This window comes from Haliotis rubra, unplaced genomic scaffold (genome assembly GCF_003918875.1).
Source record: "Haliotis rubra isolate DU_JTF1 unplaced genomic scaffold, ASM391887v1 Scf162, whole genome shotgun sequence".
Lineage (NCBI taxonomy): Eukaryota > Metazoa > Mollusca > Gastropoda > Lepetellida > Haliotidae > Haliotis > Haliotis rubra.
Window position 1 is genome coordinate 599508 of NW_025765581.1, and position 26541 is coordinate 626048.

General features: G+C 41.3%; 1 protein-coding gene across 1 annotated transcript in view; it reads right to left on the bottom strand.

Annotated features, from left to right (window-relative positions):
- Positions 1-1813: 1813 nt before the first annotated feature.
- Positions 1814-26541, bottom strand: part of LOC124271630 (sushi, von Willebrand factor type A, EGF and pentraxin domain-containing protein 1-like) — a 46400-nt gene continuing 21672 nt past the window's right edge. Inside the window, exons 3-12 of the mRNA XM_046706785.1 lie at positions 23290-23472; positions 20717-20893; positions 8994-9170; positions 7794-7970; positions 6863-7036; positions 5936-6112; positions 4850-5023; positions 4025-4204; positions 2859-3047; positions 1814-2074 (exon numbers count right to left, since the gene is read on the bottom strand). Of these exons, the coding sequence (XP_046562741.1) occupies positions 1857-2074; positions 2859-3047; positions 4025-4204; positions 4850-5023; positions 5936-6112; positions 6863-7036; positions 7794-7970; positions 8994-9170; positions 20717-20893; positions 23290-23472 (1826 nt within the window). The 3' untranslated portion in view covers positions 1814-1856. The remainder of the gene's footprint in view (positions 2075-2858; positions 3048-4024; positions 4205-4849; positions 5024-5935; positions 6113-6862; positions 7037-7793; positions 7971-8993; positions 9171-20716; positions 20894-23289; positions 23473-26541) is intronic.

Genomic DNA, 26541 nt, shown 5'->3' on the forward strand with positions numbered 1-26541 from the left:
ATTATTGCAAACATCAAATTGTTATTCAGTGGTGTCAAGTGTAACTATCAATATCCGAAGTAAATGTATTTTAAAACAATTTAGATGAAATAATATTGGAAAATAGTCAATCAATATTGAAAAATAAGTTTTTTATTAATAAGTTTGCACAGGATAAAATCTGGATCAAAATAAATCCCAAACATCAAACAAATAAAGATTGAAATATATTGATACACAATCGTTACGTAACCCTTACAAGACCTCATGGACAGAGTTGCTGGAAAACGTGTTTGGATGTAGCGTGACAAAAGCTTTGACATCATTATCGGAACAAATGCTACTGAGGATTGCAACAGGTGAATGCTCTCAAGCACATTCTGGGTCAAAGTGGTCTAGAAGAATTAGGCAGATGCTTAGGCATGCTTAAAACTGGTACAACACAACGTCGCTTTACAATCGTCTTTGGTGTAAGCTAAAGTGTTATAAGGAGGGCTTGGAGTCGATATCAGAGGTCAAGATCAACTACCCAGCAATATGCGAGTGGTCGACAGCGTTCCACCATAGAGTGGGAAGAAATTGTTTTCCTGATTGCAGCAGGACGTCATCTCTTTGTGATATGTCGTCACACTCAGAAATGACCTGCTAGCATCAGTGACGTGAACGTTTCTACAGTGTCTAATCGTCCCCAGGAGACTGATCTCCGGTCACGGAGGACATTCATTCCTATCGCACTGGCCCGATAATCACAGGCAGGCACATTTGGTTTGGACTGAAGACAACATCAGTTGAACAGACCTGCATCACAGGCCCTCGTGTCTTTGCGAGGATTAAAGATTTTAAAACAATATATATCAATTTGAAATGGCCCCTCGACTCAAAAAAGGTTCACGGTACAATACATTATGATGAATTGTACTGTAAAGCATTTCGAGTCGGGGGTCATCTCACAAACAATATTTTTTTAATCTCCAATCCTCGCAGATACGAGGGACTGTGACCTGCATTGGCATTTTTAACTGTTGAATCTAGATACAGGTTTACATTTCCCAGATCGTCGTTACCGAGGTAAGGGTAATGATTTCACGATTCCAACGCAGCCTCACATGATCGGACATACATGATTTGAAAAGTGGAACAGTCTACCCTTGACAACCCGACCTTGGGCGCAGTTGCCAGCCTGGGATCACGTCATCACTTGGAGCTTTTTGTTTGTTGAGAATGCATTTCTTTTTATGTTGTTTAATTTGTTTTATTTCAAATTTTGTCGGATATTTTTCATTTTGACAGTTGACTGACTGATCATGGGCAAAGGACTTTCGTTCATGAAACGTCTTCATGAAAACATTGTCTTTTTGACAGATGCTCATGGCGTAGAGTTTGACTTTTAACTGGTAATCATTGGCATACTTTGTGTCGTATATTTAGTGGGAAAATGTCAAACAACCTGGTTGCAAGAATGGATACAATAGTCCCTAACATAATAGATATTATCACTCAAAAGGCATAATAAATCCAAACAGTGAACACATAAACTTACATGATAACACTGAAAGCGACTGCCTGAGTGATAATAATGCATTTTTACAAAACAACAGTTCGTAGAGTTTTTATGTGTGTTAAAAACATAGTGAAACACGGTTGTAATAAGTTGTAATTAATTATTCATTCATTTATTTATTTATTTTATCTTATTTTATTTATTTATTTATTTATTTATTTATTTATTTATTTATTTATTTATTTAAAAAATTATTTATTTATTTATTTATTTTATTATTTATTTATTTATTTATTAATTCTTAAAATAACAAAAAAATTTGGGGGGAGGAAATATGTTTGCTATTGATTCAATTTAATGCGATGTCAACATTTACTCAGAGTAATGGGTTTATGATATACACTCTGACATCACACAGCGTCATAGCGGAAGTCACCGTCAGTTTGAACGTCACATAACGAAAACTGCCCTTCCCCGCACAGTTATACGTCAAAACGCTGCCAGCAGTGATGGATCCGGAAGACCTCGGGCACGTTGTTGTTGACGCCCCATTGGATGATTGTACCTCATTGGTCAAGGTCGTCATTCGGCTTGCTGAAATAATAATAGGTGTCTTTGGTTCAGTGACAATATTGTGCTTGTCACAATGTGAGTATAATGGGTGATTCTAAGATGCTCCGCTCAATGATCAGAGGCGCCGACAGCACACTTTTTTGCATTACGTGACACTGTATTGACGTCAATACGCCATTCTTGACTGCCCCTCCCTCGTAATCACTGACTGAGTTTAGTTTTACGCCGCTTTTAGCAATATTCCAGCAATATCACGGCGGGGGACACCAGAAATGGGCTTAACACATTGTGCCCATGTGGGGAATCGAACCCGGGTCTTCGGCGTGACGAGCCAACGCTTTAACCACTAGGCTACCCCACCGCCCCCCCTCGTAATCAAAAGTATTCTTGGTAACGCACATCTCGGCGCTTTGAGGGGGTGATGGTTGTTGGTTTTGTGTGCAGTATACATGTATTATAAACATAATTTATCTAATAATTTGTTTTTATGTACTGTGGAACTTCATAAGATATAAGTCGATCTGTTTTTCAATGATTTTCTACATGATGACCACCTGATCCCGTTAGTCGCCTCTTAGGACAAGCATGGGTTGATAGGTTTCTTGTTTAACGCCGCACCCAGCAATATTCCAGCTATATGGCGGCTGGCTGTAAATACTCGAGTCCGGACCAGACAATCCAGTGATCAGTATCATGAGCATCGATTTACACAACTGGGATATGACATGTGTCAACCAAGTCAGCGAATCTGACCACCCGATCCCGTTAGTTCAATTCTAACCCGGATCAAAGAGGAATGCATTACCACAACAATCGCCTCTCAGCTTAGCTCTTAGATGGTCAATCTTATAGTCGCTGCCCAAATCCACTTTCCACCATGGCTTGTTAACGTAGTTTCCATCAGCGCATTTGCCTGACAGCGCCTTGTCGGCAGTGGCTGATCCGTAGGTACTCAGTTGTGTAGCATGTTTGTCAGCCGCAATATTTACAAAGTCTGAAAAACAGAATCGTACGAAAGTAAGTATGGTTTTACGCCGCTTTAAGCAATATTCCAGTAATATTACGGCGGGGGACACCAGAAATGGGCTTCACACATTGTACCCATGTGGGGAATTGAACCTGGGTCTTTGGTGTGACGAGCGAACGCGTTTTAGATACCCTGTACAGTCCGTTTGGGTTCAAATGAAAACGAAGAATGATTAAATAACTCAAAATAGGGATAAGTGCACAACACAAAAGAGACACGTGGCCTTGAAACCTCTGTAACCAACAGGATCTGAAATCTGTTGGGTACAGAGGTTTCAGGACCATGTAATCATTCGTCGTTCTCATTTGAACCCGGGCGGTGGGGTAGCCTAGTGGTTAAAGCGTTCGCTCGTCACGCCGAAGACCAGGTTTCGATTCCCTAAATGGGTACAATATGTGAAGCCCATTTCTGGTGTCCCCCGCCGTGATATTGCTTGAATATTGCTAAAGCGGCGTAAGACCAAACTCACTCACTCACTCACTCACTCATTTGAACCCAAACGGACTGTAGGGTATCTAAACTTGAGCGACCATGAATAGGTATTGACGTAACTTCACTTATATTAGTGTGCGTGTGCGTGTGTGTGTTTATAGAAATATTTTTATGATGTGTTTTTACCCTTTTTAGTTATGTATAGATGATTGTGTCTCATAGACCTCTTAAGGCTGCAGGTATGTAAAAATGTATGTGTTTATTGTATATGAACTTTTTATCTTGTTTACATACATGTGACACCTAAATAAACTGTGTCTGTCTGTCATACCTAAACGGTAAAATAATAAACACATAAAATATATAAATAAACAAATGAAACAAACAACAGCAACGGAATATGTGTCTATTGAGCTCCACTAAACCTGCACTTTGTTGACACTACAAGTACAATTCCATGAAATTTTGAGCTGGAATTGTTCGTGAAACTGCGCTGAAAAACACACACTCACATTCTACACAAAGTCCGTCCATTCCTATCCAAACCCCCGTCTGGGTACATGCCAAGTCCAACGTCGTCCCCGTGAAGACGTAGTCTGTGTGACATCCGTATGTGACGTTGGCTGTGAATGTCGTTGTGGTGTAGGTGGCGTTGGCGTTCTCCACAACAGGAGGTGCGCCACAATCTACAACTGTCAACCGAACCATGAACATCCGGGTTAGAATTGGTCTTCAGCAACCCATGCTTGTCATAAGATGCGACTTGCGGGATCAGGCGATCTGGTTCACTGACTTGGTCGATGGATGGAATCATATCCCAATTGTTAAGATTGATGCTGGTGATACAGTTCACCGGATTGTCTGGTCCCAGTGATCAACATCATGAACATCGATCTACGCAATCGGGATAAGATGACATGAGTCAATCAAGTCAGCGAGCCTGACCACCCGATCCCGTTAGTCGCCTCTTACGACAAGCATGGGTTCTTAAAGAACAATTCCTAACCCAGATCTTCACGGGTCTCGTGCTCATGAACACCCGTATGGGAACGACTGTTTGATAATCTTGGCGGGGGTGTTGCAGACTTATAACGGTATACGTCTATCTTATTAAAACTATTTAAAACATTTTAAAAATAACATTATGCTACAATTTATGCTTTTTGACAATATTTCCCATAATTTTTCTTTTCATGCATTTTTTGGGGACAAGTCAGCTTCGGTAAAATCAATTCGGTTTCATCAGCTAACACGTTGTTTAGACGATTCACAAGTATCTTGATAATGTATGCAGCATATGTTTGTCTCGTACGACGGATAACTGAAGTTGTAGTTACGTTGACATGTCCCGCGGCCCTGCCACAGGCCGGTGTGGTCGCAGGTGGCGCCCTCTCTGATGCCGGTGTAGTTGAAGCCAACGTTGCAAGTGTACACGGCTATGGAACCATACGTGGACTCGTCGTAGGTCACGTTGCCGTCAGCGACTTCGCCGGGGACGCCGCAATCAACAACTTGAGGAGAAAAGTCAGTTTTAGAAAAATAGCATCAAAGCATGTATTCAACTGAATTAAAGTTCTCAAATAGATTTGTTTGTTTGTTCGTCTGTTTGTTTAACGTCACATGCAGCAGTTCAGCAATATTCAGCTATATGGCGATGGGCTGTAAATAATCGTCTGGACCAAGGCCTCCTTTCACATGGTGATCGTAAGTCATTAAGGTAACCTTAGTGCAATGTTAAATGGGAGTTAAGGTTAACGTTAAGGTTGCTTCGAAAGGAGCCAAGACATCCCAGCGACTCGTCAGCAGCCTTTTACGACAAGCATGGGTAGCTGAAGACCAGGGACCCGTTCTTCGTAACGCTACGACAGTCGTAAGTCTTGTTAAAGTATGGGAGTTACGAAATACAATTGATTTTCAAATAGACTGTCTTGCTGACGTAAACCATTCTAGAAAGCTAGATTTGAAAACCCGGGTAGAACCAGGACCCCGTTCCTCACAACGATCGTGGCGCTAAGATGATCGTAACTCCCATACCTTAACATAGACTTACGACTGTCGTAGCGCTACGATCGCTTTGAGGAACGGGGCCCTGGTTCGAATTGGTCTTCAGCAACCCATGCTTGTCGTAAGAGGCTACAGACGAGTTCGGGTCGTCAGGCTGGTTGACATGTCATCGTATCCCAATTGCATGAACCGATGCTCATGATGCTGATCACTGGATTGTCCCGTCCAGGCCGCCGCCAAATAGCTGAGATATAGCTTAGTACAATATCAAGAAACAAACATAACAAAAACTTCGGAATAAACATTCAGAGCGGGCGGGAGACGGATATCCCTATAACACGATCCCGGTAACAAACACATTCCAATTACGTTTCAAGTATTACTGTTTCCTGGAGACGAGATTTGGTCCCGGTGCTTACTTTGACAGATTCCATCAACGCCATTCCAGGTCCCATCGACATTACAAGACGCTCTGTTCCTGTTACCGGAGAAGTTGTAGCCGATGTTGCAGGTGTAGACGGCAACTGACCCGTACGTCGTTGTGGTAAACGTACTGCTGCTGTTGTTGAGACTTGTAGGCGGACCGCAGTCGATGACTAGAAGAGGAAAAACAGAGCTAATTTTCAGTTATTAATTACTTTATCACTAAAATTCGAAACGATACCTCTACGATACTACTAAAGAAGCTGGTAGCCAAGCGAACCCTGACCGAAATTTGACCTCCCAATCTGAAAGAGGGATTCCTAGGTTTTTAACCAGTCAGCAGTCAGATTTCCAGAGCTATTCTGCTTTTCATGTTTATTTTTATTTGTTCAGTTCGGTCTGCGATGTATACAAATGAAAATCCCACTGAACACCATGTCCGTGCAGAAGCCGTGGCGCTCAGAAACGATCGGCTGCATGAAATATCTGCAATAATATAACTGTTACACCGCTGGCACTGACGTGGCATAATCTGCATAATCTGCAGTTAGAAATGAAGTGGTGTGAAATGGACAAATGGTGTACTGTGTAGATCTCATTCGTCTCCATCCAATCGACGGTAGATGACCAGATGGTGGAAACATCAACCTGGGCAAGTGACCCATTTGAAATGTGCCTCTGTTCATCCAGCAGGGTACCCGGCAGTGAAGTGGATGTAACTTGATCGCTTATTCCCGGGGAGTTGAGAATAATTATTATTGGAAAGCATACAAGTCAACAAGTGCATTTTGGGGACAAGTCAGCTTTGGTAAAATCAATTCGGTTTCATCAGCTAACACGTTGTTTAGACGATTCACAAGTATCTTGATCGTTTATGCAGCATATGTTTGTCTCGAACGACGGATAACTGAAGTTGAAGTTACGTTGACATGTCCCGCGGCCCTGCCACAGGCCGGTGTGGTCGCAGGTGGCGCCCTCTCTGATGCCGGTGTAGTTGAAGCCAACGTTGCAAGTGTACACGGCTATGGAACCATACGTGGACTCGTCGTAGGTCACGTTGCCGTCAGCGACTTCGCCGGGGACGCCGCAATCAACAACTTGAGGAGAAAAGTCAGTTTTAGAAAAATAGCATCAAAGCATGTATTCAACTGAATTAAAGTTCTCAAATAGATTTGTTTGTTTGTTCGTCTGTTTGTTTAACGTCACATGCAGCAGTTCAGCAATATTCAGCTACATGGCGACGGGCTGTAAATAATCGAGTCTTGACCAGACATCCCAGTGACTCGTCAGCAGCCTCTTACAACAAGCGTGGGTAGCTGAAGACCAGTTCTTCACAACTGATTTTCAAATAGACTGTCTTGCTGACGTAAACCATTCTAGAAAGCTAGATTTGAAAACCCGGGTAGAACCAGGGGCCCCGTTCATCACAACCATCGTAGCGCTAAGATGATCGTAACTCCCATACCTTAACATAGACTTACGACTGTCGTAGCGCTACGATCGCTTTGAGGAACGGGGCCCTGGTTCGAATTGGTCTTCAGCAACCCATGCTTGTCGTAAGAGGCTACAGACGAGTTCGGGTCGTCAGGCTGGTTGACATGTCATCGTATCCCAATTGCATGAACCGATGCTCATGATGCTGATCACTGGATTGTCCCGTCCAGGCCGCCGCCAAATAGCTGAGATATAGCTTAGTACAATATCAAGAAACAAACATACCAAAAACTTCGGAATAAACATTCAGAGCGGGCGGGAGACGGATATCCCTATAACACGATCCCGGTAACAAACACATTCCAATTACGTTTCAAGTATTACTGTTTCCTGGAGACGAGATTTGGTCCCGGTGCTTACTTTGACAGATTCCATCAACGCCATTCCAGGTGCCATCGACATTACAAGACGCTCTGTTGCTGTTACCGGAGAAGTTGTAGCCGATGTTGCAGGTGTAGACGGCAACTGACCCGTACGTCGTTGTTGTAAACGTACTGCTGCTGTTGTTGAGACTAGTTGCCGAACCGCAGTCGATGACTAGGAGAGGAAAATAGAGCTAATTTTCAGTTATTAAATATATCACTAAAATTCGAAACGATATTTCTCCGATACTACTAAAGAAGCTGGTGGCCAAGTGAACCCTGACCGACATTTGACCACCCAATCTGAAAGAAGGATTCCTAGTGTTTTTAGCTAATCAGCAATCAGATTCCGAGAACTATTGAGCTTTTCATTTTTTATTTTGAATTTGTTCAGTTCGGTGATTGCGATTTATACAAATGAAACCTCGCTGAACACCATGTACACGCAGATGCCGTGGCGCTCAGAAACGATCGGCTACATGAAATATCTGCAATAATATAATTGTCCACTGCTGTTACATTCGGTGGCATTGTCGTCATAATCTGCAGTTAGAAATGAAGAGGTGTGAAATGGACAAATGGTGTACAGTGTACACTCATTCGACTCTGCATCCAATCGATGACCAGATGGCGGAAACACCACCATACGTGCACCCGACATCAACCTGGGCAAGTGACCTATTTGAAATGTGCGTCTGTTCATCTAGCAGGGAATGTGTACCCGACAGTGAATTGGACGTAAAAATCTGCTATCGTCCCTGGACAATTTGGATCGCATATTCCCCGGGGAGTTGAGAATAATTATTATTGGAAAGCATACGAATCAATTGGTCGGGGAACAAGTAAGACGTAATTGCACAGATGCGCTTGTTTGATTTATCTCCACTCAGGGGCGGTGGCCTATTGGTCAAAGCGTTCGCTCGTGACGCCGAAGCCCCGGGTTCCATTCCGGGTTCACTTACATGAAGCAGCCTTAGCGCCATGATAATCTTCACTCCCATACTCTAACACAGACTTAGGCCATAATGGTAGCCGAATGGTAAAAACGTTCGCTCGTTAGCCACAGACCCAAGTCCGATCCCCCACATGGGTTCAATATGCGAAACCAGTTTCTGGTGTCCCCCGCCTTGATATTGCTGGAATATTGCTAACAGCGCGTAAAACCCAACTCACTCACTCGCTCACTACACCCACTCACGATTGCACTGTCCATCTAACCCCTCCCATCTCCCCGAGGCTGAACATGTCGCTCTGTTGCTCTCTCCTGTGAAGTTGTAGCCGGTGCTGCAGTTGTATGCCACCACCGCGCCGTAGGTGCTGTTGTTGAAGAAATGGTTGGCCTTGGGGAGCGCGACTGGTGCAGAACAGGTAATTTCTGAAACAGGGACGATCACAGGTAAGAATTGGCGTAACGATCTATCCCCCGAGGACTTCTAACTTCGTGTTCCGGGACAACGCCCACAATTTGATTCCGCTTGATCCTGAAAAGAACACTTCAGCAAACTATCTGGTAACCTTAGGTACATGAACTCCAGGTTGTTAAAAAACACAGTTCGTCACGGTATACTACTCTTAGCGCATTCTCATTCGTCAGTCGAATGGGTAAAGCGTCCATTCGTCACGCCGAAGACCCGGGTTCGATTCCCCACATGGGTACAATGTGTGAAGCCCATTTCTGGTGTCCCCTGCCGTGATATTGCTGGAATATTGCTGGAATATTGCTAAAACTCCTACTCACTTTTAACACATGTAAACTGACGGACAAAAGAAAGTACACACCTGATACTTTGGTAAAATGTTTTCCTACAAACAGCGTAATATTTAGAAAAGTGTTTTGATTGTGACTCACAAGTCACAAACATTGTGTACGTGTTGCAATAACACCATACATATCGTACATAATTGGAACATTGTTAGCAAAATATTTACGTTTTTCAATAGTCTCAAAACACCAGGTGTGTACTTTCTTTTGTACACCAGTATATGTATTCAACGCATCACTGACATCCATCTTCTGTGGTAATTGGGTCAGATGTTCAATACCTATTATGCTTTGAACGACCACACCATTCTCACAAATCAAAAGCATATGAATGTAGATGACGGGACACTTGTCAGAAGAGTACCATTTGTACGTAATCCAGACTACCATATGTCAGCCTTACAATTATAAGGAAGCAGCGTTGGCTGAGTGGGTTAGATCGCTAACATTGTGTACTGACGATTAGGTGCCTAACCCTCAGAAAGTGGGTTCGAATCCCGGAAGGGACTCAACCTAATGAATGTACGATAATCTATTCTATACAAGAAAGTATAATCCAAAATATAATATACGTTTAATATATCCCGCTTTATGACAATAACACTACGAACTTTTAGCACCTTTTTTATCGTTTCTTCCTTAACTCTTCCATGGCCCGAAACATTGATTACACAACAGTCTCGTTTCCTGTTGACTGGGCCCCGTCCTATTGCGCAACTTGGTACAATAACCAGTCCAGTATTTTGAGACCAATTCATGTAACTGGATACATAATTATTAATCAGTATTATTTGATACATCTAAGCACTTGTATATTGCACCACTACGCTCCTTCTAATCCTTGCAAACACGTCGTGCAGCGTGCTCTGTCGTACAGCGAGCTCTGACAAACGGAAATCTGAAAATTATGGAAATCTCAAAACGAGGCTCTGCCGCTAGAAATGTTTGGCGGTCTGGTACGGACTTGATATTATATCAATCACATTGTGCGTTACAAAACTACACTGAATTAGCGCATAAAACACATAACAGGGGTAACCAGTGAGCCAGATGCATTGTGAATCATTTTACGACCTCATCAAACAGGAGCAGTCTGTGACGTCTTAGTTAAGGTCATGCTGCCTACACCTCACCATAAAGTATAGAAATACGATGTTATTAATATTTAAAATTAAATTCATGTGTAAATACCATTTTCTTATAAAACAAGGAATTGGAATTCAGTGTAACCATAGTTGTTTGTGATGTCTATTTTCACTTTCACACGAGAAAATTCGGATCGGCTGAAAAGTAAGTCATTGTCTGCATAGGTTAATGAGACTCATGTTTCGGTTTGTGACAAACGCCCACAAGGGGAATCGGATGTTGCCATGGGATATGTATTCATTTCGAACAGCACTACGAACTCTTATCACCTTTTTTATCGTTTCATCTTCATTCAGGAGCACGGCCCGGTGACAAACGCTCACGAAGGGAATCGGATGTTGTCATGGGATATGCATTCATTTCGAACAGAATACCGACTTTAAAAAACAGTGAACATGAACCGGGGGGATTTGGTACATTAAAAAAAACATACGTTGTAAATAGTACAGAGCCATTGGGTGCCATCATTGCCACGGTGGGCCATCCGTACTAACAAACACCCCACGTAGGTATTGATTTTCCTTTATGTAACTTTCTACATTAATAATCCCTGAAGACCCGGGTTAGAAGTTGTCTTCACAACCCAAACGCGTCGTGAGAGTCGACTTAACGGATCGGGTTGTCATGCTCGTTGACTTAGTTGACGCATGTCATCGTAACACGTTTGTGTAGATTGATGCTCATGATGTTGATCACTAGATTGTCAGGGCCAAGCTTTATTATTTACTGACTGACTGACTGAGTTTGGTTTTACGCCGCTTTTAGCAATATTCCAGCAACATCACGGCGGGGAACACCAGAAATGGGCTTCACACATTGTACCCATGTGGGGATTCGAACCCGGGTCTTCGGCGTGACGAGCGGACGCTTTAACCACTAGGCTACCCCACCGCCCCTATTATTTACAAACCCCCGCCATATAGTTAGACTATTGCTGAGGACAGCGTTATACAACAAACCAAAACCAAACATCCGTACCAACCAACAAACCACATAAATAGTTAAAGACAGACCCTTCTTTATGAGTGAATGAGTGAGTGTAGTTTTATGCCCCTCTTAGCAACATTCCAGCAACACAATGTGTGAAGCTTATTGCTGGTGTCCCCCGCCGTGATATTGCTGGAATATTGTGAAGAGCGGCGTAAAACCATACTCACCTATTCACTCTTTATGAAGCAATAAACAAAAACGTCCTACATTATTAGGCTACGGTGTTCAGCCTTTCTGAAAAGTGGGCCTATGTCCAGCCATCAGTTCTGTGGGTCACTTAAAAAATATTGTGGGTCACTGACGTGATTTGTTGGCCATAGACTAGTAACTAGAATGAGTTCAATTACGTTTTAACTTTCAGTCAAGGTGAGCTCAACAAGAGTAACCATTTCTCAACACTCAACATCAATTCAAAATATATTTGAAAGAAACGAATAAATAATAAACTTAATGTAAACCCAATCTGAACATTTCTATAATTACTGGACATTTATCTTTGTCCAGCTGACACTAAGTCTGAATTTCCAACCTGAAACTTTGGAAACAACTGGACCCTTCAGCAATGAACCATGATTCTTGTTATTATGATTATCATTATCATTAGTCTGATAGTGACTGTTACATTTAGTCGGATTATGTTTGGAGTTAATGACATGTTTTGCAATAGTTGTTTGCGAATGTTTAAGCGTCCGAAAGCCAATAACACGAGGATACCTGTAATGTTGGTTCCAAATTCACAACCTGAACTTAACCATACCCTGTAAATACATTGTTTATCCGGGCCCGGTTGTTCAAAACTCGGTTATCTTTTAACCAGCCGTTAACAGAGGGTTATCTTGTTGTTCAAGACTCGGTTATCCGACCGTTAACTAATAACAGAGGGTTATCTTGTTGTTCAAAACTCGGTTAACTTTAAACAGGTTGTTAACGTGACGTAAAGTTAACACACCTAAGGACCGCCGCTAACTTTTTAACAGTCTGGTTAGGTGAGGTGAAGTGAAATTGGGTTTAACGTCGTGCTTGAGAATATTTCGCTCATATGACGACGTGCATGCGGGTGTATGTGTATGTGCGGCTGCTTGTACTAGCCCAGACTTGAGCTGGTTTTACAGTGCTAGCCCACTGAGATACCATGCCGCAGTGAAGCATGAATACCCCATTCAGACACATTATACTGACTCCGAGCCGACCAGTCCTTGTTGTACCCATAAAACCGAGCGCCAGGCAGGGACCAACAAGTACCATATTTTAACGTCTTTTGGTATGACGCGGTCGGGGATCGAACCCGCGACCTTCCGCTCTCCGGGCGGACGGTCTAACCACTACACCAATATTATTCAAACAAACACTTTCAAAGAATCAAACACGTAGACCCTATACCCACGTATGATATAATATTGAACAAGACTAAATGTAGATAATTAAATTAGTTTCATGAAAAAATACCCGAATGATTACATTATGATACTAAAAAGTGTGTAATCGGCGTATATACTCTTATTCTACCGACCTTCACCTCAGAGAAATAACCAAATGTTGACGTATGACATCACTACCCTTGAGATTTCTAAAAAAATGGCGGCTTACTTTGGTTTTGCGAGGACCCTTCCTTTGATTCAGGGATCGTTTGTACATAAATATGAGATGTAAGTAATCAGAATGATTCTGACTATCTGTGTATTGTTACATGTTTTTATCGTTTTCATTTTAAGAAAGAGAAGAAGCGGCCAGAAATGCTGATTATTACCATTGTCGTTCTTACGTGATTTTGCGTCAGTCAGTCCTGTATTGTATCTATTTTTAATTTCCTATTTCTTGCTACTATGCTCTTTCCATGCAAATGGGTGTCTGAAAATTTGAGAAAAATGCTACACAGTATAAAGTCTGAAATTTTCTTTGTTTACATTTCAAACAGGTGTTGTCTTTCGAGCACAGCATTTGTTTCTACCCCCAATATCTTTCGTTTCACTTTATCTAGACACTTGGTATTGGCTACTCACTGCTCATGCACATATAAATTACAGTCATTAAAACTATGCTCCATTAATCGGACAATACCAATGATGTAAAAAACCGTGAATTTCCGGGTTAGAATATTGATCTTCAGTAACCCATGCTTGTCGTAAGAGGCGACTAACGGGATCGGGTGGTCAGACTCGCTGACTTGGTTGACACATGTCATCGGTTCCCAATTGAGCAGATCGATGTTCATGTTGTTGATCACTGGATTGTCTGGTCCAGACTCGATTATATACAGACCGCCGCCATATAGCTGGAATATTGCTGAGTGCGGCGTAAAGCTAAACTCACTCACTCACTCACTCAATGATGTAAATGTGTGTTACGTCAAAAACGAAAAAGACAAGCTATTGTCTGCCCTTCTCATTACAGAGCTCTCTCCCTTTCCGGGTACTCGATTCCTAGAAATAGGACTCGATTCCAGCTGTACCCGACCCGGATTCGAGTACCCGAGTACCCGTCCCAGCCTTAGAATTCAGTGATGCATTTGGCGCCGCTGAATATGAAATATAAGTGATGTAATTGGCGTCTCAATACAGGCCTTCGCGAAACGTGATTTTGTAAACACTATCCAATAGGGCGCAAAGTGCACTTGAGTGTATTTCTGAAAACATCTGAACACGATTCCAGGTTTATCGGCAACGTTTCAGAATTAGTAGTGATTTTATGAAAAACTGATATCATTGATAATTAATCTGCTATTTTTGAAAGTCAATACTCCGAGTAATTATCCGATTTTGGTTTGATATGTCCGTCTGGCATCCCTTCCCATAGATGGATTTTAATTATATTATTGTTACTAATCATTTCAGCAATAGGCCTAATTTCTTTATCATTCTTCGAATTTTTTAATTGAAGCAAATCATCTTTAAAAAATGCTATATAAATTGACGAAAACTTTATTAGCATAAACATTGCTCTCGCAACTGTTGTGTAGGAAAATAAACAAATTATTATTATGTATCTATTTCGGTTGTGAGTGATATGCAGGCCTACTTCGTAGTCACTTTGATTAAATGTTATATTTGAATATCGAAACCTTTTTGCCACAGCGAACGCAACACTATCTCTGGTCAGTTTACACGATAATGTTTGGAATTTTAAACTTATTTTATAACAATATCTGAATGCTAATGTTATTCAATGATGTATTTCATATAAGGAATACAATGGCACAATAGTATTTCTCTGCCGAATCGTTTTCCGTCCTTGAATACATTGAAAAGAACTATCTATGCATTTTCTGTAGTCACTTGTGAATTGAACTAAATGGAGGTTCATCTGATCAATGAGTATCGAGGAAAATATGTTCATCTACTACAGCGTTCTATAATACACTTATGAAATATGATACATGTTTTCCGACCTTGAAGTCATTTATAAGAATAATGCATTTTATGCAGTCACTTGTGAATTGAACTAAATGAAGGTTCATCTGATTAATGAGTATCGAGGAAATTATGTTCATCTATAAATTAGACTCAGCTTCATTGTATTTCAAGACATCTTTCCGGAATATGCGTCTGTGAAGGCGTTCAGATAATGACGATATTGCACAGTTTTATTCATGAGATTCCTGTCAACAGTAAGGTCGAATAATAGATTGATTTTATTCAGCAGTGTTGGCCCTGAGGCCTATAGTACAATTACAGTTTGATTACTTGCACGTGGTGCTAGTAACATATTACGTTTCTATTGGCATTGAATGCACATTTCAGATAAAAGCTAATGGTATCAATTTCACAACATCTATATTGTTTGATGTTAAAAGATTTGGCAATGTGCGTTCATACATTACAATTTTTGACAGACTTGGCAAATAATTCATAAATGATATTGATAGCATCTTAATGACTTGGCCATACAGTCTTGACAATTTAAGGAGTGAAAAGTGAGCGATAGGTCTTGTGGGAATTCAAAGATTCATTAAGACTGTATCCGTCTAAGCGTAACTCCTGTGTGTAATATTTGTAAATATTCTATCCACTGAAAACATGCTTCTACTATTAATATTACATGTATTTTCTTGGATTCATCATGTTTTATCTATAGCTGTGCTATAGTTTCTCATTAAAATGTCTTTTCTGTTGTCGGTATTGAAGTAAGTCCCACACAGAGCTGGGATCATATGTCTTTGAAATATATATGCAAACGTCTGGAACCTTGTGTTCCAATACAAGCGTTCGTAGCGCTACGACATTCGCATGCCTATGATAAACTATAGAGTTGGCCTCAACCATTGACTGGATTACATTCTCTTCGTCAGCAGAGAAATTTCGACTTCTCTTTTTCCTTGGGGTGCAGGCGACATTTCGCGATTCCATTTTTGGTAATCCGGAAGTAAACAGAAAACGGAATTGTGGGATATATGAAAGCTAACCAGTGACGTAAACCACACTGTTAAACTTTGACGGCGACGTTACCTAACGGCATGACTAACCATGTTTTGAACAACGCATATTTAACGTTCGGTTACCTAACGGTCGGTTAAGGATTTAATCGGCCGTTAGGAGTTAACCGGCGGTTAAGATAAGCGAGTACATTTGTATTGAACAACCGGGCCCTGGTGGGTAATGCACAACCCTTACGATTTGCTGCTGGGGTGAATGAGATCCAATGGCAAAGTTGGAACCACATATTTTATGAAAGAACCAAACACGTGTATATTGCTTTTGCTCTAAAAATGTTACACGTTCACACCAGAAACCACATATTATATGGTCTCTTTTCAGACTGACATGTGTCCCAAATGACGACAAAAATGTGAAACTGCAACATGCAACGTGATTGGTTAACTAAGCAAAACCGACCAATCGGAACCAATTTTGCTAAGCGCTTCGATTTTCCTCATTACACCGATTTGTAGGTTTTGCACTGTCATAAAAGTCACGAGCTGAGTTCTGAGTACTCAAAATAACAAAAACTCGTTTCGGCGAGAATAGGTGTAATGTTGTTTTTCAAAGACCTACTTAGTTCGGAGATGTGCTTGAGTTGCCAAGCGAAAACAAACCCATAATACCTTTCAGATTTACAGTTATGGATGCGCCGACACGACCCTTCCATGTTAAAAGTTAATGCGCGAATGGCTCAAGGGCGCGGCCTACAATGAACACTGCCGGTGCTCCTGTGTATGCTGTTTGTCAGTCTCAAGACAGGGGAATAGCATTTATTTTCAATTTATTTTTTCATTTATGTTTTAGAGCTTTTAGAAAATTAGTCATTATGATCCAGTTCTGTTATCTGATGGTTAAAACATATTCATATCAATGAGCATTTGAACGGAAACCATATCTGGTCCCCAGTACAATGTGTTTGCTGTGGCGTCAGACTGCTCTGGATTGGGTGGTTCGTGCCATCAACCACCTGTCCAGATTTCTTAGAACTGATTATTTATCAACCTTATAAAGCTTGACCATCTGGTAAGAATATGAGTGATAATAGCTGACTTCACCAATGAAACAACTGAAATAGCTGACTTTATCCATGAAACAACTGAATTCACCCATTAAATAACTGAAACAGCGGACTTTGCCCATGAAATAACTGAAATAGATAATTTTGCTCATGGAATAACTGAAATAGCTGACTTCACCCATGAAACAACTGAATTCACCTATAAAATAACTGAACTAGCCAACTTCACCCATGAAATAACTGAAATAGCTCACTTCCCACATGAAACAACTAGAATAGCGGACTTCACCCATGAAATAACTAGAATAGCGGACTTCACCCATGGAACAACTGCAATAGCTAACTTCACCCATGAAACAACTAGAATAGCGGACTTCACCCATGAAATAACTGAATTCACCCATTAAATAACTTAAACAGCTGACATTACCCATGAAACAACTGAAATAACTGACTTTACCCATGAAACAACTGAAATAGCTGACTTATATCAAAACACCAGATGGCGAAGTCAGTATAGATTTGTCGAGTGCGCCAAGCTAATAACTGTTCTGCTTGGGGAAATGGCTTCTCATATTAGATTACAGGTATGACTGCTTTAAAAAGTGATTCAATATCAACATCGAAATAGAGACTTGGGTTTTACAACGCTTTTAATAATATACCAGCAATATCACGGCGGAGGACACCAGAAATGGACTCTTAGTACCCATGTGGGGGAATCAAACCCAGGTCTTCGGCGTGACGAGTGAACGCTTTAACTACTGGGCTACCCAACCGCCCCTCAGTATCGAAATAGCAAAAACACGGAAGATTAATTGTATCTGCGGATATTGAACTCAGTATCGACAATCTGTCACTGGACCGGTAACAATACAAACCATTTCTGTCAATAAAGACAAGATAAAGACAATCAGTACAGACATATCGACATTTTCGACCTTGCAAGCGTAAAAAACAGATGTTATATTTTATTTTTGTTTGTTTCTTGTTTCCCGCCGCACTCAGCAATATGGCTGCGGGCTGTAAATAATCGAGTCTGACCAGACAATCCGATGATTAACATCATGAGCATCGATCTACACAATTGGGCTACGATGACACGTGTCAACCAAGTCAATGAGCCTTAGCACCCGATCCCGTCAGTCGCATCTTAAGACAATCTGTGGTGTATTGGTAACATGTACACAGTGTTTGTGACTTATAAGTGACAATCAAAACACTTTGCTTTACGGAAAATAGTATATCGAAACACCAGATGTGTAAGTAAGTTTATTTGGCTGACTGCGCCATGAAAGAAGCTGATGGTTCTCCAAGTAGTGACTGACCTTCACATAGCTGACTGACCTTCACATAGCTGACTGACCTTCACATAGCTGTCTGACCTTCACATAGCTGTCTGACCTTCACATAGCTGACTGACCTTCACATAGCTGACTGACATTCACATAGCTGACTGACCTTCACATAGCTGTCTGACCTTCACATAGCTGACTGACCTTCACAAAGCTGTCTGACCTTCACATAGCTGACTGACTTTCACAAAGCTGACTGACCTTCACAAAGCTGTCTGACCTTCACATAGCTGACTGACCTTCACAAAGCTGTCTGACCTTCACATAGCTGACTGACCTTCACATAGCTGACTGACCTTCACATAGCTGACTGACCTTCACATAGCTGTCTGACCTTCACATAGCTGACTGACCTTCACAAAGCTGTCTGACCTTCACATAGCTCACTGACCTTCACATAGCTGACTGACCTTCACAACGTTGTCTGACCTTCACATAGCTCACTGACCTTCACATAGCTGACTGACCTTCACATAGCTGACTGACCTTCACATAGCTGTCTGACCTTCACATAGCTGTCTGACCTTCACATAGCTGACTGACCTTCACATAGCTGTCTGACCTTCACATAGCTGACTGACCTTCACATAGCTGACTGACCTTCACATAGCTGTCTGACCTTCACATAGCTGTCTGACCTTCACATAGCTGTCTGACCTTCACATAGCTCACTGACCTTCACATAGCTGACTGACCTTCACATAGCTGACTGACCTTCACATAGCTGACTGACCTTCACATAGCTGTCTGACCTTCACATAGCTGTCTGACCTTCACATAGCTGACTGACCTTCACATAGCTGACTGACCTTCACATAGCTGACTGACCTTCACATAGCTGACCTTCCTTCACATACATAGCTGTCTGACCTTCACACAACTGTCCGACCTTCACATAGCTGTCCGACCTTCACATAGCTGTCTGACCTTCACATAGCTGACTGACCTTCACATAGCTGTCTGACCTTCACATAGCTGACTGACCTTCACATTGCTGACTGACCTTCACATAGCTGACTGACCTTCACATAGCTGTCTGACCTTCACATAGCAAACAGAACATACGTGGACACACGGTGTCAAGCGTTGCAGGGAAAGCCTTGTAGGATTGTGGCACCAGCAATATCACAATCAAATCCACAATTTGGCAATGACACACCAGCGAATGACTAAGCGTCATATTTTTGGCTTCATGGGCATTCCCAATGAAATAGTTAGCACTGAAACCTTAGCACTGAAGGAAGCATCAGCTTTGGGGTTTCGAAACTTCTGATATCAGATATAAAACCCAAGTCTCGTGAGACCTGGCCCTGGGGATGTTTTCGAGGACTACAACGAAATTGGAATAATATTCCCCCAAACCCGTCGGCACATTCCATCTAAGTGGAAGAGGAGTATGTCAATGATGAAATTTATCAAATGAACTTAGGCCGAGTCTTTCTCCGTAAGGTTCAAACCTCCCTTGTATTTAAGTTAGATCACGGTAACTTTAAGGATACCGTGATGTCGCACATCTCATATGCCTACCAGTCTGGCAAAATACACGAACACGGGTATGGAGCTGTCAAACTAAGATTCGAAATCACGATCATAGGTTTTGGGCACGTCTAAGGGACGCAACTCAGTAGTGAGTGAGTGAGTTTGGTTTTACGCCGCTTTTAGCAATATTCCAGCAATATCACGGCGGGGGACACCAGAACGCAACTCAGTACATGTACTTGAGACGGTTTGACAAACTGGCTATATATGCCCAAGTTTGAGGGGAAACAGAGAGTGAGCATTGTTTCAGGAACATTCAGCAATATTCCAGCTATGAAGCTGCGGTCTGTAAATAATCGAATCTGGACCAGACAACCCAGTGATCAAAATCATGAACATCGATCTACGCAATTGGGATACGATGACATGTCACAACCAGGTCTGTATCCATGCAGGTAATGGAGTCCGCAGTGATGAACGAAAGGTTTTAACTTAACTTCTTCACCACCTTCTCTCCTGATGGGGCGGTGGGGTAGCCTAATGGTTAAAGCGTTCGCTCGTCACGCCGAAGACCCGGGTTCGAATCCCCACATGGGTACAATGTGTGAAGCCCATTTCTGGTGTCCCCCGCCGTGATGTTGCTGGAATATTGCTAAAAGCGGCGTAAAACCAAACTCAGTCAGTCAGTCAGTCAGTCAGTTTCTCCTGACGATAACCAATTTTTTTCAAAAGACTAAACAGGAACGAATTCCTTACTTTCACATTGGCCACTGACACCTTCCCACACTCCACTACTACCACACGTGGCAACGTTGTCGCTGCTGCTGAAGTTGTACCCAGTGTTGCAGAAGAAGATGGCGTTTTCACCGTACGTTGTGAGGTTGAAGGATCGATTGCCATGCAGGAGATGGGCAGGTTCATCACAATCAATTACTGAAAATAGATATTTTAGTGTTTGAAGCATAATATTGAGTACACAATGATGACTTCCCAACCATCCATAGTCTGTTACATACACTAGAGCATATTTTTATGACTTCTTCATTGATCTTTTGAATGGGTCGATGGTTCACACTGAAAAGGTTATTCAAGTGTTTTCCTGACAACATAATGGTAATTGAAGTGTTTGTCTTCTCTCCAGAGATTCTGAAAGGAAAATTAACAAATTTCCTTGCAGCACTGAACATTTTATTTTTAATCTTTTTATTACTGAAATTAGTTATCTGTTTGTATCTCTTTAATACGATGCATCATATGGCGGCAGACACTTTGCTCGTCAAAACAAATTTAAATCAAATCATTTCTAATAAATTCCTTCGCTGTTTCGCAGCTTTTTGCCATGATCCGAACTCCTTTTAATCTTAAGTACTTACAAAGTAATTTTGTACACACATACTAGGGGGTCAGCAATTTTGTACATAAGAATATGTTTAAAATTATGCTTAGAAATTATGGGGAGGGAGGGTCATTGATTGTACATGACAAACAGGGGGTCTCTTATTTTGTACATCAATTTTTTTTTTTTAGGGGGGCATTCACATTGTACATGCTTTCTCCATAAAAATCATCATCACTCCCCCTAGCCATAAATTATGCACGGTCCCTTAGGTATTTCGTTCGAGTTGGATAAACAGGACAGATTCAAAGGAAATATAATTCATCCTCTACAGTTTTAAAGTTACATAATTGACATATTCTGTTTTCTCTTAGTTATTAGGAATTAACTCCCTTATATACTGATATGATAAACAACGTAAATGCGTGCAGTAGCCTTTTAATTCTCAAACCAGGTCCGCAATACAAGAGCTTCTTTCTGACACGTCACCATTCTGTGCGGATCTGTTGTCGGCCATTTGTGCTCTTGTTTTCAAAATGGCGAGTCAACCGCCATCGGTAGTCATTATTGGATAGTATTGAAATATTGGAAGGTAAGATGTATTTGGAATGAATAGTCCAAATAGACAAAGTAGATAACAGATTTCTGTGATTTGCAAATGTTACTTTAGAACCAGTGATACAAGGTCAGCGTAACTGTGGCCTTCTTTAAATAGTGCACAGTGCATTTAAGTTACAGGTTATGTTAACTGATCTTTAAAAAAGGACACAACCCTTATGTACTTTTGACAAACCTGTCACTGAAAAGCCACGGCCTCTGCAAGCATCGTGGCATCCTAAAAGTTACAATGAACTGAGTATTGTGTCGAAAGCACTCATTGTCTCGTCACCTTGAGCCTAGCATTACAAATTGGAGTAACGCCCCTCGGACCAAGAGGTCAGTCGTAAGAAAGGTCGACCTAGTGTCAACCGATGCAATCAGGTGTCGTAAACCTTTTGTTTAGATAATCGATAACCTAACCAGTTTTTAATAATATATAGACCATCTCCAGACTCGTATGAAATTACACAGCGAACAAAACGAAGCTGGATTTGGGTTTTTATGTGTAACGCCGCACTCAGCAATATTCCAGTTATACGGCGGTGTCTGTAAATTATCGAGTCTGGACCAGACAACCCAGTCATCAACAGCATGAGTATCGATATTTGGGATACGATAACATGTGTCAACCAAGTCAGCGACCATGACCACACAATCCCGTTAGTCACCTCTTACGACAAGCCTGGGTTGCTGAAGACCAATTCTAACCCGACATGACTCGCCTTGTGGTCTCAACGCACCTTCACTTTACCGAGTTTGAAGCTAATTTTACTGTGATGACTGTGCATATAAATGGCATCATGGATATAACGAGTGTGACAGAATGAAATGATTCCAACTAAATTTCACATTAGAGTGAAATCATCCCGGGATAACCAATCCCCTTAGGATAAAATGACTCAATATTCAATATATATATTTGGAAATAATATTGCTTAAAATGATACAAAATGCCACACAAAATATCAACATGGGTGTTACCATTGGACTGGGTGTGACTGGCGTCCACATGTTATATTGATATACTGTTTGTTTACCTTGGGTTTCGTTCTGATTTGGCCCGTGGGAGTGACCCTATGCCCCTAACCCGACATCGTGTCAATCATGATATGGTATCGAATTACACTTGGCGCCTTTTGCCAGGTTGCACCTGGAGAGAATGTTGAGTGTCTTTGACGGATTTTTCATCCACGAAAGTCATTTCAACAACCACTGTCTTTTTTTCAAATCTCGGTACTGTACGAATTTTAAGTGGGGTATATGTATATTACTACATTCGCCCCCATCGTTCACCTTCGATCGTTAGGTAATGAAGACGTAATAAAAACGGTGCCTGACGGGAACTCGTTTAATGTTTTAAAAATCTACTAGAAACAGACAATGTAAAGTTCACTTTGGCATTTTCCGCTGAAGCCCCTCCACTGTCCAAGAGCGCCGCATACTGCGATGTTGCTGTTGCCGCTGAAGTTGTAACCGACGTCACAGTTGTAGATGAGGACCGAGTTAAATTTTGTGTCCGTATAAGTAAAGTTTCCGTTTTCGAGGGCGTCCGGAGTAGAGCATTCTGCTTCTGGAACTAAGATATGAACAGAATTAACAGAATTGTACTCCCTAGGTAACAGATGCTCCGAACTGGATGTTTGCGTATGTATAACAATGGCCCAAACCTATAACAACGCACCACAAATGAAAACATCTTCGCCTAGATGGGTCGTGAAGTTTAAATTCAAATTTCACAAACCTACACCTTCTTTTCCTCTGTAGACTGACATTTAGTGCATCAAATAGAGTGACTGAGTTCGTATAGTTTTCGCCGTTTTTAGCAATATTTCAGCAATACCACGGCGGGGGACACCAGAAATGGGCTTCACACATTGTACCCATGTGGGGATTCGTCATGTGTCGCTTCAGCCACCCGCCTACCCACTCTCCTAGCCAGAGTTCCATGCGGCAAGCCAGCATAGTATCTCTGCCACAGGCCAGAAAAATGTGACGATTCGTCACATCTTGCACCGTCCATTCAATATAATTTAAATATTTCTCAACTCTTTTATTTTTGACGAGTCTACACAACTAATTAAACATCTTTGATAGAATGGCTTAGTTTCACTGAGAAAATATCCTAAAACATGTAACACTATTTCGATTTGCGTAGCGATCCTTTGTTTACATAGGTTGTACGGCTCCACGTGCTGTCATCGAAGCTGATGGAGAGCAAAGGATGCAGCCAGTTTGATATCTAAATATGTACTGTCATAGATCTTACTGTCGCAGTTGTGGAAGAATATATATGTAACAATGTAAAACAATATGAAGAGAGTGCCGAAAAGCTTTCGTGAGTCCAGTTTCTTCTTATTATGAATATGCGCGTTTGATTACAAACAAGAGAAAAGTCCGGTCACGTGATATGCAAATTAGCCTGTGGCAGTGATGTTATGTTAAGTCATCGCTGTGCTGGAGTGTGTCGCCTACCGGTAACATCTGCAATTCATACAATTTCACAAGTAGTTCGATCGACACGATTTACTCCAGTTGTTAGCATTATCATGGTTGCATTCGCACAATTGAGTCTATAAATAACTGTCGAAACTTGGCAATTTACCAAACTCAACGAACACCGGACGGTGCAACCGAACTATCTAAACTTAATAGTATCGTCATTGCAGATTTGATATCTCATTTTTTAACTCAAAAGTAGCCTCTAGGAAGATTTCTTTTGGTCTCAAAGATAAAACCAACCTTGACGAACACCGGAACACATAATGGTCCACGTGTAACCTAACTATCGAAAACGTAACAATATCATCATTTCAGATCTGACTTCTCATTCCTGACTCAAAAGATGATCTAAGGAGATGCTTTCATCTTGAAGATAAAACCAACCTAGTAGAAAACCAGGCTGTAGAACACCTAATGGTGCAACCGAACTATCGAACAATCTTGAAGTTGGATAAAACCAATAGCAGGCTGTAGAACACCTAATGGTGCAATCGACCTATCGAACTATCTTGAAGTTGGATAAAACCAACCTACTAGAATACCAGGCTGTAGAACACCTAATGGTGCAATCGAACTATCGAACTATCTTGAAGTTGGATAAAACCAACCTACTAGAATACCAGGCTATAGAACACCTAATTGTGCAACCGAACTATCGAACATTCTTGAAGTTGGATAAGACCAATAGCAGGCTGTAGAACACCTAATGGTGCAATCGACCTATCGAACTATTTTGAAGTTGGATAAAACCAACCTACAAGAATACCAGGCTGTAGAACACCTAATGGTGCAATCGACCTATCAAACTATCTTGAAGTTGGATAAAACCAACCTACTAGAATACCAGGCTGTAGAACACATAATGGTGCAACCGAACTATCGAACAATCTTGAAGTTGGATAAAACCAAAAGCAGGCTGTAGAACATCTAATGGTGCAATCGAACTATGTTGAAGTTGGATAAAACCAACCTACTAGAATACCAGGCTATAGAACACCTATTGGTGCAACCGAACTATCGAACAATCTTGAAGTTGGATAAAACCAATAGCAGGCTGTAGAACACCTAATAGTGCAATCGAACTATCGAACTATTTTGAAGTTGGTTAAAACCAACTTACTAGAATACCAGGCAGTAGAACACCTAATGGTGCAACCGAACTATCGAACAATCTCGAAGTTGGATAAAACCAACCTACTAGAATACCAGGCTGTAGAACCAGCCTAGAATACCAGGCTGTAGAACACCTAATGGTGCAATCGACCTATCGAATTATCTTGAAGTTGAATAAAACCAACCTACTAGAATACCAGGCTGTAGAACACCTAATGGTGCAATCGACCTATCGAATTATCTTGAAGTTGGATAAAACCAACCTACTAGAATACCAGGCTATAGAACACCTAATGGTGCAACCGAACTATCGAACAATCTTGAAGTTGGATAAAACCAATAGCAGGCTGTAGAACACCTAATGGTGCAATCGACCTATCGAACTATCTTGAAGTTGGATAAAACCAACCTACTAGAATACCAGGCTATAGAACACCTAATGGTGCAATCGACCTATCGAACTATCTTGAAGTTGGATAAAACCAACCTACTAGAATACCAGGCTGTAGAACACCTAATGGTGCAATCGAACTATCGAACTATCTTGAAGTTGGATAAAACCAACCTACTAGAATACCACTAGAATACCAGGCTATAGAACACCTAATGGTGCAATCGAATCGAACTATCTTGAACTATCTTGAAGTTGGATAAAACCAACCTAACTAGGCTGTGAACACCTAATTGTGCAATGCATACAAACTATCTTGAAGTTGGATAAAACCAATAACAGGCTATAAGAACACCTAATTGTGCAATCGAACTATCAAACTATCTTGAAGTTGGATAAAACCAATAACAGGCTGTGGAACACCTAATGGAGCAATCGACCTATCGAACTATCTTGAAGTTGGATAAAACCAATAACAGGCTGTAGAACACCTAATTGAGCAATCGACCTATCGAACTATCTTGAAGTTGGATAAAACCAATAACAGGCTGTGGAACACCTAATTGAGCAATCGACCTATCGAACTATCTTGAAGTTGGATAAAACCAATAACAGGCTGTGGAACACCTAATTGAGCAATCG